The sequence below is a fragment of the Salvelinus fontinalis genome, chromosome 15, assembly GCF_029448725.1.
Source record: "Salvelinus fontinalis isolate EN_2023a chromosome 15, ASM2944872v1, whole genome shotgun sequence".
Classification (NCBI taxonomy): domain Eukaryota; kingdom Metazoa; phylum Chordata; class Actinopteri; order Salmoniformes; family Salmonidae; genus Salvelinus; species Salvelinus fontinalis.
This window is the reverse complement of record NC_074679.1, coordinates 36868778-36883284: the sequence shown is the minus strand read 5'-3', so window position 1 is coordinate 36883284 and position 14507 is coordinate 36868778. Positions and strand designations below refer to the sequence as shown.

General features: G+C 43.3%; 1 protein-coding gene across 2 annotated transcripts in view; it reads right to left on the bottom strand.

Annotated features, from left to right (window-relative positions):
- sptbn5 (spectrin, beta, non-erythrocytic 5) overlaps positions 1-14507 on the bottom strand; it is a 61784-nt gene that overhangs the window by 37803 nt on the left and 9474 nt on the right. For both annotated transcript variants that reach the window (XM_055863618.1, XM_055863617.1), the window contains 16 exons: positions 13137-13294; positions 12676-12904; positions 9407-9820; positions 8948-9168; positions 8158-8296; positions 7843-8066; positions 5369-5522; positions 4839-5039; positions 4200-4406; positions 3402-3573; positions 3125-3261; positions 2551-2763; positions 2122-2274; positions 1796-1926; positions 1292-1546; positions 856-1143 (listed from right to left, as the gene is read on the bottom strand). In XM_055863618.1, the coding sequence (XP_055719593.1) occupies positions 856-1143; positions 1292-1546; positions 1796-1926; positions 2122-2274; positions 2551-2763; positions 3125-3261; positions 3402-3573; positions 4200-4406; positions 4839-5039; positions 5369-5522; positions 7843-8066; positions 8158-8296; positions 8948-9168; positions 9407-9820; positions 12676-12904; positions 13137-13294 (3296 nt within the window). The remainder of the gene's footprint in view (positions 1-855; positions 1144-1291; positions 1547-1795; positions 1927-2121; positions 2275-2550; positions 2764-3124; positions 3262-3401; positions 3574-4199; positions 4407-4838; positions 5040-5368; positions 5523-7842; positions 8067-8157; positions 8297-8947; positions 9169-9406; positions 9821-12675; positions 12905-13136; positions 13295-14507) is intronic.

Below are 14507 nucleotides of genomic sequence, written 5' to 3'. Positions count from 1 at the left end.
AGGGTGGCTACTTTGAAGAATAAAATATATTTTGATTTGTTTAACAGTTTTTTGGTTACTACAAGATTCCATATGTGTTATTTCATAGTTTTGATGTATTCCCTATTATTCTACAATGTAGAAAAGAATTACATTTTTTTATAAATTTTTTTGTTTAAAAAACTTGAATGAGTAGGTGTCCAAACTTTTGACTGGTTCTGTGTGTTTTGATAACTATATATAATACAGATCGAGGTGAGGGTGTTGGAAATGCTTTTGGCGGTTGATCTGCTTCTGTTCTGTGGGCTCTTTTCGAAAGATGGGTCTCTCGGGGGCCCTGGAATCCGGGGGGGCAGGGGTGGTCTGCTGGTCAATGGGATGACAACCCAACTTCAGATTGGGGGAGGGAAACTCAAAGAGATTTAAAAACTGCCAGAGGTGGTTCAACCAAGTACTGAGCCAGAGGGATGAATACTTATAAAATGATGACATTTCAGTTTTTTATTTGTATTATTTTATTGTTTAGTATTTTCTTTATGGGGTTTTGGGGCTGGGGGACTACTTGAAGAAGAGCTTGTGGCGGGCTGAATACTTTTTCAGGACACTGTATGTTTTCCCAGCATTATGAGTCATGAATATGTCTGTAAGAAACTAAATAAAGGACAGTACAAAAAAACCACTGTGTATGCTTTCCTATTGTCTCATTACAAACTATCCTTCTCCTACTAAATTACCTTAGAAACACTGCTTACATGAGAAATAGTTGCACTGAATACATCATCAGATACCTCCATGTCCCAGCATGCAGCACATAACATATTATTATAAACATAAGTAAACTTTCCAGAAAGGAAAGAAACCACAATTCTGTTTCACCTCTCCCTTTGCGCGTCGATCTCTATCCTCAGATCCTGGTTGTCATTCAGGAGGTTCTGGGCGGAGGTCACGTCCGAGGCTGTGTCGTCCTCCAGTAGGCGGTCCTGGGCGGCCCCGGCCCACAGCAGCAGGTCCCTGGTCTCCTGTTGAAACAGCTGCAGCCGCTTGGCCTCCTCCAGAAGCCTCTGTCTCTCTGATGCCTGGCCCTTCACCTGCTCCAGCAGAGCCTCCAGGCCCCGCACCTCCTCCATGATGGCTGCGGCCTCTGCTGGGCTGCAGTCCTGCTTCCTGGTTCACACACATACATAGAACGTGGATGAATGGATGGATGAATAACTAACTGGCATTACATTCAAAACCATCAACAGTAACAGTATAAAGTCTTGGACAAGTGGTGGTTGTCTGACACATATAGAGGTTTACAATTGTGCCTTACATTTTAGCCACACTCTTGAGGTATGATATCTTCCTCTCCAGGGCCTGTATGTCTCTTTGTGCCTGAGCCTGGGCTCTCTCTTCAGTGTCCAGGGCTGTGGAGGTAGTACCCACACCGTCCACAGTGTCCAGCTGGGTGAACTGCTCCATGAGCTGGGCCCGGGCCTCCTCACAGCTCTGGAGGAAGGATTGCACATCCGCCGTGCTCAGCAGCTCATGGCCCTTCTCATCCTTCAGCTTCTGCATGCGCTCCCACCTAGCAAGAACAACAAAATCATCAACAACATCAGTAACAACAACAATAACAACATGGACAGCTCTCTTCAATGATTAAACATTGTGTGTGCATCTCAGTAAAACGCAGTGCATTTTCTATACGTAAAACACATTTCTGTGAACAACAGACAATAAAGAACTATCTAATCTGAAAAACTGTGTTGATCATGTTATTCTTAGTAGATGTCAGCAGTACTATTACAAAATCGTTTTCTGCTAGTCCACCTACCTGCGTGTGACTTGTCCTTGCTTGGCCTGTATCTCTCTGTGTTTACTGTGTCTGCTCTTCACTAGCTCCTCCCCCAGTCTGGTGATGTCATCGAGCTGGCCCTTCCCACTTGCCAGCTCGGTCAGAAAGTTCTGAAACATGGGAAGTTCATGAGAAGGGGAGTTCCAACTCTTATATCAAGTAAATAATAGCACTAGAGACAAACGCTCATGTACTGCTAATTATTTTGTTATGTGTGTGTTATGAATGTGTTATGAAGTCCTTATGTAGGTGGCCTTCAAATAAATTGCTACGGAATAATCTCAGTGATGAGGCTGGTTTGTTACCTCATATTTGGCCTGCACCACACCCACGTTGTCGGAGTTAGGACTGAAGGTGTTAAGGATGTTCTCCTTGTCCTCCATCCAGGACTCAAACTCCTCACAGGTGTTGTAGAAGCGGTGCAACCGAACCGTCTCCTCCAGAGTTTTCCTCCTGGACTGTATGGTGGAGAAATCAGACACAAATACACAATTTGGGTGCCAGTATGTGACAACTTACACGTGTGCTACAGGATGATCACTCTGGGTCCTATTCTCTGTACTGGCCGCTGCCACTACATCATCAAAGATGTCAAAGCATAAAACAAAATGTAGTGTTATAACTTAGATAACTTAGATGTAGTGTAATGATTTGTATTGCTGTACTGCTTATGTGATGCAATGGGAAACCATTTTTCACCCACAAAATCTGAATCCCCAGGTCTTATTTCTCACATTAGCCAGGTTGTGCAGGCTGTTGAAGTCCCGGTCTAGACTGCTCTGGGTGCTCTCTATGGTTTCTCTCTGGTAATGTGGATCAGGAATCGAAGAGGACTGGATCTCAGCGGTCCCCCGGCGCATGGAACGTCTGCGACGCGCCCGGTTCACCCTCTTAGTGGGGCTTTCAGTAACCCCATTGGTGGATGGAGGTGGTGTAGAGGGAGTGTTCTATTTCAAATGGAAAATTATGAAGTTTAAATTGTGTAGACCAGGGGGTATTCAAATCTTACCTTACAAGGTCCGGAGTTCTGCTGGTGTTATGTTCTAACTGATAATTAATTTCACACACCAGGTGTCCCAGGTCTAAATCAGTCCCCGACTAGAGGGGAATAATACAGGGGGGAAAAAACAGTGGAACTGGTTTTGAGGTCCAGATTTGAATTTGAGGGGTTGTTGATCTCCACCTGAGATTATGCGGTTCGGTTAATGAGTTAATGTAGGCACACAATTATACTTGCGATGAATCAAATGGGTAAAGTGCCATAAAGCGCTTTACTAGGCCATAAAGACAGCTAATAGTGAGCATTACTGTAGATGATGGGAGCTCTGTGAGGTACGTCTTTGGCACCAGCTGTTCGTTGCCTTTGCTGTCCCTCACTAGAAACGTATCCTCATTGTCTCTGTTGAGGATAGTCACAATTTCCCCACGGTCCCACACCGTCACACCTGGAAAATAGAGACTATTTACCTTAGAAACTTGACTAAGCCTATTGGTGGAAAAGTAACATGAAAAACATTTCACAATATATTTTCTACAATTTGTTTCTATAAATAATCCATATTCTATTGAAGTTGAGAATCTGTACCTCTTGTGTATTTAAACCTGATCTTGGCATTAGCCTCCTGTGTATGGGTCTGGGTAGATGTCTGAGTGATCTTTGCTCCTCTGAGGGAGGTCACTCCCCCAGGTGTGGTCAATCGCTCCTCGTCACCAGAGGAATCACTGTACTGGGGCATCTTGTTCTGCTGGGCCTCAGCCTGCGGAAAAATATGAAAGTCCTCAGCAACTCTTGGAAGTCAATGGGGGTGGATTTTAATAATAAGCTACTTCTTTATTATTAAAAACAATGTGTTTGAGGATGTATTCATGACACAATGACATTTAAAGACTGTGGTGTAGTTACAGTGTCTTCAGAAAGTATTCACACCCCTTTACTTTTTCCACATTTTGTTGTTACAAGGCGGGATTAAAATGGATTTAATTGTCATTTTAGAAAAATTCTAAAATTAGTAAAACATTTTTATTTTTATTTATTTTTAATAAAAGGGACCTTACAAATACAGTATTGTATGTGTGGGGTACAGAGACTATGCAACTTATTATGTGACTTGTTAAGCACATTTTAAGTCCTGAATTAATTAGTCTTGCCATATCAAAGGGGTTGAATATTTATTGACTCACATTTCAGCTTTTAATTTTTAATTAATTTGTAAAAATGTCAAAACATAATTCCACTTTGACATTATGGGGTATTGTGTGTATGCCAGTGAAAGAAAATATATATTTAATCAATTTTAAGTTCAGGCTGTAACACAACACAATTAGGAAAAAGTCAAGGTGTGTGAATACTTTCTGAAGCCACAGTGATTGATGGGGAACTTACTGTGAGCGGGGTCAGCTGGGAGGCTCCCTTGGCCTGTTCTCCCAAGCGTTTCACCTCCACAACGTACGCTCCCATCTCCTTTTCCAGCCGTAGGTGGCGCTGCAGCAGGGCGCTGGTGGAGGACTCGTCCTTCCCATAATCCTCGCTGATCAGGAGGGGCTTCCTGTCGCTCAGCCACGAGTTGGCCTCGGTCACATCAGCAAAGTACTGAAGAGCAAAATAACAGATAATAAATAATATAATACAATTTAAACAAAACTTTCCCTGACCAAGATGGCTGTCCTGTAGTTATGTTGCCAGGATGCTAATGTTCAATCTAGTGTTCTATCTAATTCTGTGGAAAGGAGAATATCACATGCCAGAGTCTGGCATAGTGGTTAGCCCCCCAGACTCCGAAACACATACACCCCTAGTGACGTGGGTACAAATCCCGTCTCAGTCCTTCCTCACTGTCTCCCTCTGTATCTGCCTCCCCACTACATTCCAACTATCACGGTCTATAAAATAAATAGAGAATGTCAATGAACTAGCTATGGTAGCTTACTCCAGCCTATTACGTACATACTCCTAAATGTAATTCCTCTGTCAAACCATCTATTTCTCTGACTTTTATTTCTGCATTGTTTTAAAGGTTGTAACCTGTTTGATAACGATGGCTGCATGCAGTCTGTTTTTGCGATTGACCACATCCTCCTTCAGGTGCTCCCACTGTTTCTTCAGCGTCCGGACCGACTTCTGGATGTCCTCCTCACTGGGGTGTTTCCCTCTGCACATCTCCTGACCTCTACTCACGACCCCTGAGCACAGAGACTCATGAGACTGCACCTCGGCTTCAAGAACCTGCCAAAACAGCGATGGGTCAACAAACACATTAAAGTGAGGGTTTGGTTCACATTATGACATTACGTGTTTTAATTTGTTTAAATGCCAGTGTATTTAGATAGACTTATGCCAAAGTATGTATCATGCCATGGGTTTAAGTTTATAATGACTGCTATGTAAGCTTAATTAATCTTGAAGTTGAATAATCACTGTTTGTGTGACTGAAGAACGCTTGACCCAAATAGCACCCTGTTCCCTATATAGTGCACTACTTGGACGAGGGTCCTGGTCAAAAGTAGTGCACTATAGGGAATAGGGTGTCATTTGTGATGCAACCAAGGTCTGACCTTGTGTTTCTGAATTGCCAGCTGGATCTGGCTGAGATCTCTGCCCAGACTGGCAGACTGAAGGGGAAGCCACCTCTCATAGATCCACGCCTCCACCTCCTCACAGTCGTGGAAAAACTCAAACAGCTTCAACTGGCCATCCAGCATTTTTCTCCTGTTGATTCATTAAGACAATAACCAACACAATAAACTGGGTGGTTTGAGCCTTAAATGCTGCTGATTGGCTGACAGCCGTGGTATATCAGACCGTATACCACAGGTAAGACCAAACATTTATTTGTAATGCTCTAATTACGTTGGTAACCAGTTTATAATACCAATAAGGCACCTTGGGGGTTTGTGGTGTATGGCCAATATACGGCTAACAGGTTGACTACACCGCTCGTGTCGTGTGCGGGAGCGTTGCAAAATAAATGTAGAAGTCTATATTATTCAATTATTGCACCCACACTGCTCGCGCGGCCAACAAGCGTCTGCTTTGCCAAGGGCTATAATAGAAGTTAGTTCTATTTCTGACGCAGATCACGCTGCAAGTCCTGCCTCTCCCATCTCCTCATTGGTTTATAGAAGCAGGTACCCACGTGCCATCTCCTCATTGGTTACACCCACGTGGGTGACTGAAAGACGAACGAGGCCAGTGGCAGTAATGCACCTAATTTATGAATGTTGCCAATCGCAATATAGTCAAGAGAAGAAAAAGCCCGGAAGGAGGAGAGATAACTAGAAACGATTCGGTTGACCGTTTTATTTGTGGATTCATTGGTGCAGTAGAGGACCTTGTGCATTTCAGATAAAATAACAACTCAATGTTTATATCCCAGGACAAATTAGCAAGCAACAACAAGTAAGCTAAATAGGACAAATTAGCTAGCAAGTGCAAACTAGCTAGCTAAATTGCCAAAAATGTTTAATGCTTTTCGACCTGTCCCCAAATTAATATAATTGGTTCAGAGTTTGTTTTGAAATTTTAACCTGCGTGTTGAGATCGTGTTTGGTGTGCGGGGACAACATACATTTATGCACGATAGAGCGGCGCTTAAGCCGTTGTATATATGCCATATACCACACCCCCTCAGGCCTTATTACTTAATTATACAACGGGTGGGTCTAATCCTGAATGCTGATTGGTTAGAAGCGCATTCCAGCCTATTCCACAAGTAAACCACTGGCTAAATCTATGAAGTTAAAATACTTATTTACTCTGTTCCACCTGACTGCGCAATCCACTGTCTCATCAGCACAGGCTGAAATTTATTTAAGTTATAAATTTGATCTCCACTATAAAATGGATCTAGACATTATCTCACATTTATTTTAGACTAACATTTAGTTTTCAACAGTGGATAATTTGTATAAATCTTGCTGTCTGTCTCCCTGACATTTGCAACATTGTTTCAATATTCATTTGCAACGTTGTTTCAATATTCAAATTCGATCTCCAACTGTCCCATGGTAATTAACCTGTATGGGTAGGGGTCAGGACGAGAGATAAGCGTTTCTCAGCCAGTCGAAATCATGAATCATTTTTATGGATAAATACAAAGAAATGTCAATTGAAAAGAGGTAACAAAACAAAGTTTAGCTAGTTTGCAGTCTTTCCAGCTTCAGTTTGGAGTTATTGTGTTAGCTGTGTTGTTGGCTAGCTCCTCTGAACAATAGTGTCCTGACAAGAGTGCCTCTTTAGCTCATTGTTATGCATAAATGTCACTAGAAAACAGCTTAAACAAATGCAGCTACTGTTGTTATTCTGTCTGCACTGTATGATGCGAATGTAAGTTAGCCGTGGTTGGCTAGCTAGCAAGCAAGGGATAAGAACGTTGCAAGCCATTTTATCAATGGAACATTTAGATCAAACGACTAGGTCGCGTCCATAGATACAGAATAAAAAGACCGAGTCGCGTCTCTGGCAACCGAACCAATAGAACGAACGAATAGCCGGCTTGGGTAGCAACCCTAGATTTGTTTAGGGACTATCTTGTGGAAGGATTAAATCATATCTCAAATTAATCAAAATTACGTTTTTAATGAAAATACGGCAATCATTATTTGAATATGTTGGTAACCAGTTGTATAAAAATGATAATGCGCTTGAAACCAATGTTTGGCGGATCTCCCCCGTTAGAATCCCCCCTTCTAATTTCCTTAATTTTGTGCCAAGAGTCAAATGCTTTCTGTGACACACATCAGAGTCAAATACTTTATATAGAACAAACTTCACATCAGGATAGGCAACCGAAATTAATAATTAATGTATGTGTGTTATATTAAACATAGAGGGAGAAAAATCAGAGTGTAAACCACTCTGTAACAAACACACCATGAAAGCCGTTTCTCACACAAATATTGTCATTGCTAAGGTACAACCATTGTCATTGCTAAGGTATACTTAAAATAGTTGTATAAATAAACCTGGGGTTTGCCGTTATCTACAATGTATTAAATGTGGGCCTAAGTTGTTGTGTGTGTGTGCTCACCTGTTCTTACTAAGCCCCACCAGAGAGTTGTACTGAGCATTGAGTGATTTGACCCTGGTCTGGATCTGCTGTGCAACTCGGTGTGTCCCCTTTAAGGCACTGTTACTGATGGCACTCAGAGTCTCTCCATGAGCAGAGATCTGGGTTTCCAGCAGGTCCTGTTTCTGAAGCAAGGCCTCCACCTCCGGGAGCTGCTTCCCAATGTCAGAGGACCCTGCTAAAACCTACATTAAGTATGAAAATTGAAGGATGAAGCATTAAGCGTAATACTGTTATACATTATACTGTGTTGTTTGCTGTACATTAGTTGTGTACCTGTAGATCTCTGAGCTCCTGGGCAACCAGTTCGATGTCCCTGAGGACACTCAGTGTGTTCACAATGTCCCCCAGCTGCTCTCTCTTCTGCTGCAACTGAACCAGGATGTCTTTCCAGCGCTTTGTGATGCTCACCTCTCTGAAACGACGGACGGAAAACACCAGTGCAGATATGCTTCCTACATGCTCTCTGTTTCTATTCAATCATGTAGGCTTTATTTCATTTTTGATTCATTATTTGGACCAATGGGAAACAAACATACTGATTGTTGGGCTATTTACTAAGTATTTACATTCACTGTCTTACAGCACTGAATCTTACTGTACCTCCGGATGACTTGGAACTTGCTGTGGTAGTTTAGTTATAAGCCTTGCCTCCAGATTACTTAGGCCAGCGTTTCCCAAACTCGGTCCTGGGGACCCCAAGGGGTGCATGTTTTGGTTTTTGCCCTAGCACTACACAGCTGATTCAAATAATCAAAGCTTGATGAAATAACTGTGTAGTGCGAGGGCAAAAACCTAAACATGCACCCCTGAGGGTCCCCAGGACCGAGTTTGGGAAACGCTGACAGGCCTTGCCGTGATAGTCATACCTCTGGATGACTTGGAACTTGCTGTGGTAATTGACCCTTACCTCTGGATGACTTGAGTCTTGCTGTGGTCATTTAGTTCTAATCCTTACCTCCAGGTGACTTTGATTTATTAGGATCCCCATTAGCCAACACCAATGGCAACTACTAATCTCCAGGTGACTTGGTCCTTACCGTGGTAATTTAGTTATAAGCCTTACCTCCGGATGACTTGGGCCTTGCTGTGGTAGTTCCCCTTCTCGATGACAGCTGCCATGTCGCTGATGGCTCTGAAGCGAGGCTCCCTAGCCAGGGTGTCTGTCCCCAGGGCCTCCAGTCTCCGGGCTGCAGCCTGGGCCTCCTCCAGGCTGTTTAACCCCCTCAGGTCCTGTCTGCTGATCAGCTGGGCTGTGTCCTCCAGATAGCCCTCCCTCAGCCCTGCCTGAATGGATGGAATTGAATTTTAGTCAGTGTCATAACCCATTATAAGTGTACTATAAGGCATTATAAAGGATGTTATAGAGCATTATATGCATGTGCTTCATAGAAAGTGTAACCAAAGACCAAGACATGCAAGCATTATTATTAAATAAAACACTTATTTCCAAAGTGGTCCTCAATGATAAATCAAATAACACCTAATAATAAAAAACATAAGTTACAAAACAAAAAAACATTACCTTCCTGCCAAACTTCTGGGCCAGCTGCTCCAGTTGCTCCAGCCTTAGCAGCGCCCTCTGGAGGGCGTCCTCTCTCTCATGCTCCGCCCGCTCCAGTAAGGCCCAGTTCTTCTCGATGTCCCCCAGGGTCTTTCCTTCTGGGGGAACATAGGCCCACTGGTTGTTGGCTATGAGCTTGGTGCGCAGGCTGAATAAGTTTTCCTCAATGGCCCCTCGCTCCTGGTACTTGGGGGGTTTCTCCACGGTGCGGTAGGTCTTGAAGGAGGCCACCAGCTGCTGCATGTCCCTCAGGGAGTTGGGAAAGGAGCGATCGTTGAGCTCCACCACTTTGGTCTTGATCCACCGCAGGAGGTCAGACACCATTCTCTCATACAGGATCTTCTGATCATCTAGCTCCTTCAGGAGACCCACGATCTGGAAGAAGAAGAGAGGGAGTTATTGAACAAACGAATCAGAAAGATACACATGAAACATACAGTAGAACCTCCTATAGATAATGAAAACATATTGAAATAAAGTTCATATCATTTCATTTAATCTGAAGGCTAGAGGGCACTTTGCATAATTTAGAGTTTGTGGCTGCTTGGGAGCAATCAGTCATTCTTTATTCTCTATTCAATGATGTCAAACAATGTTTACTACATACACTGCAGTTGCAAAGAGTTTTAAAAAGGGTTAAGGTTGATTTAATTTATTTGACAACAAAAAATAAAAAAAATCATACATAAGGGCGCTCGCCTGTGACGCCACCACATACAATTTAAGAAAAATCCTCAAGGATAACACAATAAAGCTTAAAATCTTATTTCCATTGTGGTCCTTTTGAAGGGGGAAGGTGGAAGGGGAAATGCAACTAAGTTAAGTGGCAATAGTAGTGGCAACAGACAATGACGGACCAAATTGTTTTTTGATTCATAACATCAGATAATTTGTACAATTCCCTTTCCTAATAAACAACTACGGACAGGTACATCTCCCTTGTCTCACACACCATTAATATATAAAACAATCAATCCCTAATATATTCAAGACCATCACAATATGATAAACAACAGGCACCAAAAGGCAGACCGTATGCTATCCCGGGCATTTTCCTTCTCAGCCACATACTATAATCTTACGACACACTTTTGAGACATGCTACTATTTGATCATTTTTTTCCAGTGAGAACTTGAAACTACCTATGGAGGTAATACATTTCACATTTTTCAGAAGATTATTCCAAAGAAAGGCAGTTGAATATAAAAAAAGTTTCTTTCCCCATACCACTTTCAAAGTGGGAATGGTCAAGATGGTTAACTGATGGAAGTTTAAGAATAATCTTAATTTGTTCTGAGATGTCTGTAATTTATTTAGCATTATCTTGGGGGCACTATTGTACCAGGAAGAGCACGCATAGTCAAAGTGGCATTGAACAAGAGCCCCTGCCAATGTCCCCAATGCATTCTTATCCAGATATTTGGAGGTTCTAGCCAGGAACCTAATTTTATGGTTCACTTTGGCAATAACATTTTGTGCCATGCTCTCCCTGTCAGAAGGCTATCTAGCACACATCCAAGGTACTTAACAGAGTATTTTGACTACTATGTCACCTACTACCACCTTAAAATCAGGGGATTTCCTCAGTTTCACTTTGGACCCGAACAAGATGGACTCTGTTTTTCCAAGGTGAAGTGACAGTTTGTCGTCATATAGCCATTTACTGACATTCAGAAGTTCAGCACTGAGGGATTTCTCATCCACATGTTTCTCTTTGTGGGAAACCAGTAGTGCAGAAGGCTAGATCTCTAAGCCAAACTAAGTCCAGGCACACCTTGCTCACTACACCAGTACATACACACTACACCGGTGGGCTACATACACACGCACTACACCTGTACACACCTCACCCACTATACCGGTACATACACACTAGGCCTACATATACACTACACCAGTACACACCTTGCTCAGTTTTCCCATTTGGAGTCCAATGGTGGACTCCCTCCTGTGTTGCCATCTAAACCATTGGTTACTCAAACTGCCACCGAAGGACATGTTATGCCTGTCAGCTCCACTGCTCTTTGTAAATTCTCATAGTGTCTAGTTCCCACTGCCGCCTTATCCCCCACGCAACCTGCCAGTCATCATTTACTGTACTGTAATACACCTTTATGATCACACCACAGAGGCTCTCGCTCTCCCCTCAGCACTGCAGAAACACGTTGCTGTGTCTGTTTCCACGTGTTAGCATGGTGGTGATGATGAGAGGATGATGATGTGTCACTCAGCTTGGCTCAGTCCTCAGGCTCAGTACATTCAAAACAAACAGCCCTCCACTCAGTCCTGGTGCAGCTCTCCATGTGGCTCAGGTCACTCTGGCCACTGTGCTAACATAACTGACGCTAGCGTACTGTCCTTCGATAGAGCTCCCTGTCTCTCTCTCTACCTCAGATCCACCACAGAGTAACTAACTGCACAGTCTCTCTCACTGACTGGGCCAGATTAAGCCCTTCCTTCGAAGTTGTCAGTCCTGCTGGCTGGGCCCAATCTTGCAGGAGTTGTCAGTCAGTGAGTAGTAGGTTAAACTCAGGTTATGCCCCTAGCTTCCGGCTACAGTGCGTCTCAGTGTCTGTTTCTCCCCACAACGGACAGTCGTTGGTCTGCATTACAGGATCGGTGTTTGTACTGATCTGATTAGCTCTAGCAGTAGCACCACCCGTCCTCCCATTGCTCCACAGTGAAATCCCCGGCCTAATCCACAGGTCAGTCAGAGGAGGCGTTGCCTTTATTTAGAAATTACAGTACATTCAAGATTAGGAGAGGTGCAGTTCAACTAATGGCCTACAGAGGGCACCTGAATCCTTGGTCTGGATATTAACATGTTAATGTGGTGTGTGTGTGTGTGTGTGTGTGTGTGTGTGTGTGTGTGTGTGTGTGTGTGTGTGTGTGTGTGTGTGTGTGTGTGTGTGTGTGTGTGTGTGTGTGTGTGTGTGTGTGTGTGTGAGTGTGAGTGTGTGAGTGTTGTGTACACTGCACAGTGGCCTCGCCTATTGTTTTGTCAACATTGAAGAGAGAGTAGATGTTATCATCATCCCAACTGAGCCACCAGGCCAGGCGGGCCCATCCCTGACTAGATCTGATGTGGATATGACACAAGGATATGCTTTCCTCACACATCTTACTATAGATAACCATAGACAGGAAGGATTAGGACTATGGATGCTTGTATGTACATCACCAAGAGAAATTCCTAGTAACAAAGTTTTTGGATTCTGATTCTACTGACCTTGGCCAGTCTCTTCTGGATGGTCTGTCCCTGCTTCATCTTAGAGAAGTAGTGGTAGTAGAGAGAGACGTAGGTCATGACGGACTTCTCATCTGGGTGTTTAACATCGATGTCCTCCACATCCAGCAGCTGGAGGATGCCAAACTCATTCTCGGCCAGAGAGAAGGCATGGCCCAGGTTCCTCTTAGGGTCCTCCTCATGCAGACGATTATAATCAAACAGGTCAGGTCTGCGACAAAATGTTTTTCCATTTAAATATGATGGGTACAGTAAATTCATTAACAAAAACTATATATCTGTAAACTCCTAGGGGGGGTTCTCAGACCCAGATTAAGCAAATGTACTTCTGGATGATTAAAAATCACTTTTAAATGGGGATTCTCCATTAAAATAGGCTTAATCTGAATCTAAGAAACTGCCCCTCGGAACTATCCTGCCATTTTCCCCTTGCTGCTCTTTACCGGTGGGCATGAATGAGGGCGTTGAATGCCAGCCCATTCCTCCAGCTTCCTGAGAAGTCCTGCACATTGACGTTGGAGTATCCTGCTGTCTTACGCTGGCACCAGATCAGAAGAGCTTCCCTGGCAGAACGACGGGCGTTGCTGGCACCACCACTTGCCTGAAACCGGTAGACCAGACTTAGTATGCAGTCTGCACTTCTGGCACTTACTTTAAAGAAACCTATCTGTATTAATTCTTGTTTTTTAATCCAAGAGGTTATGCTTGACCTTTGGCACTTACTTGATGAGAATATACACACTGTATCACATCTTGTAATTTTAATTAACATTTTCACATTTCTTCGAGCCACATGAAATTCAGATTTCAAATATAGTATGACATATAATACAATATACATTGAGCGTACAAAACATTTAGGACACCTTCCTAATATTGAGTTGCACACACCCCCTTTTGCCCTCTGAATAGCCTGAATTCATTGGGGCAAGGTGTCGAAAGCGTTCCACGGGGATGCTGGCCCATGTTGACTACAATGCTTCCCACAGTTGAGTCAAGTTGGCTAGATGTCCTTTGGGTGGTGGACCATTCTTGATACACACGGGAAACTGTTGAGCGTGAAAAACCAAGAAGCGTTGAAGTTCTTGAAACAAACTACTGCAACTGGCACCTACTACCATACCCCGTTGAAAAAGGCACTTAAATCTTTCGTCTTGTTCATTCACCCTCTGAATGGCACATATACAACCCATGTCTCAATTGTCTCAAGGCTTAAAAATAATTGTTTAACTTGCCCCCTCCCCTTCATCTACACGGATTGAAGTGGATTTAACAAGTGACATTAATAAGGGATCATAGCTTTCACCTGGATTTGCCTAAATTCATCTGGTCAGTCTTTGTCATGGAAAGAACAAGTGTCCTTAATGTTCTGTACACTCAGTGTATAATCTCTATTCATTCAGTGAGGTGTATTCCAGGTCACGCCCAGGACAGAGGAAATACACCATATATACAAAAGTATGTGGACACCCATTCAAATAGTGGATTTGGCTATTTCAACCACACCCGTTGCTGAGGTGTATAAAATTTAGCACAGCCATGCAATCTCCATAGACAAACATTGGCAGTAGAATGACCTTACTGAAGAGTTCAGTGACTTTCAATGTGGCACCGTGATAGGATGCCACCTTTCCAACAAGTCAGTTCGTGAAATGTCTGCCCTGCTAAAGCTGCCTCAGTCAACCGTAAGTGCTGTTATTGTGAAGTGGTAGGCCAAACAGGGTCACAAAATGAGACTGCCAAGTGCTGAAGCACATAGCGCGTAAAAATTGTCTGTCCTCGGTTGCAACACTCACTACCGAGTTCCAAACTGC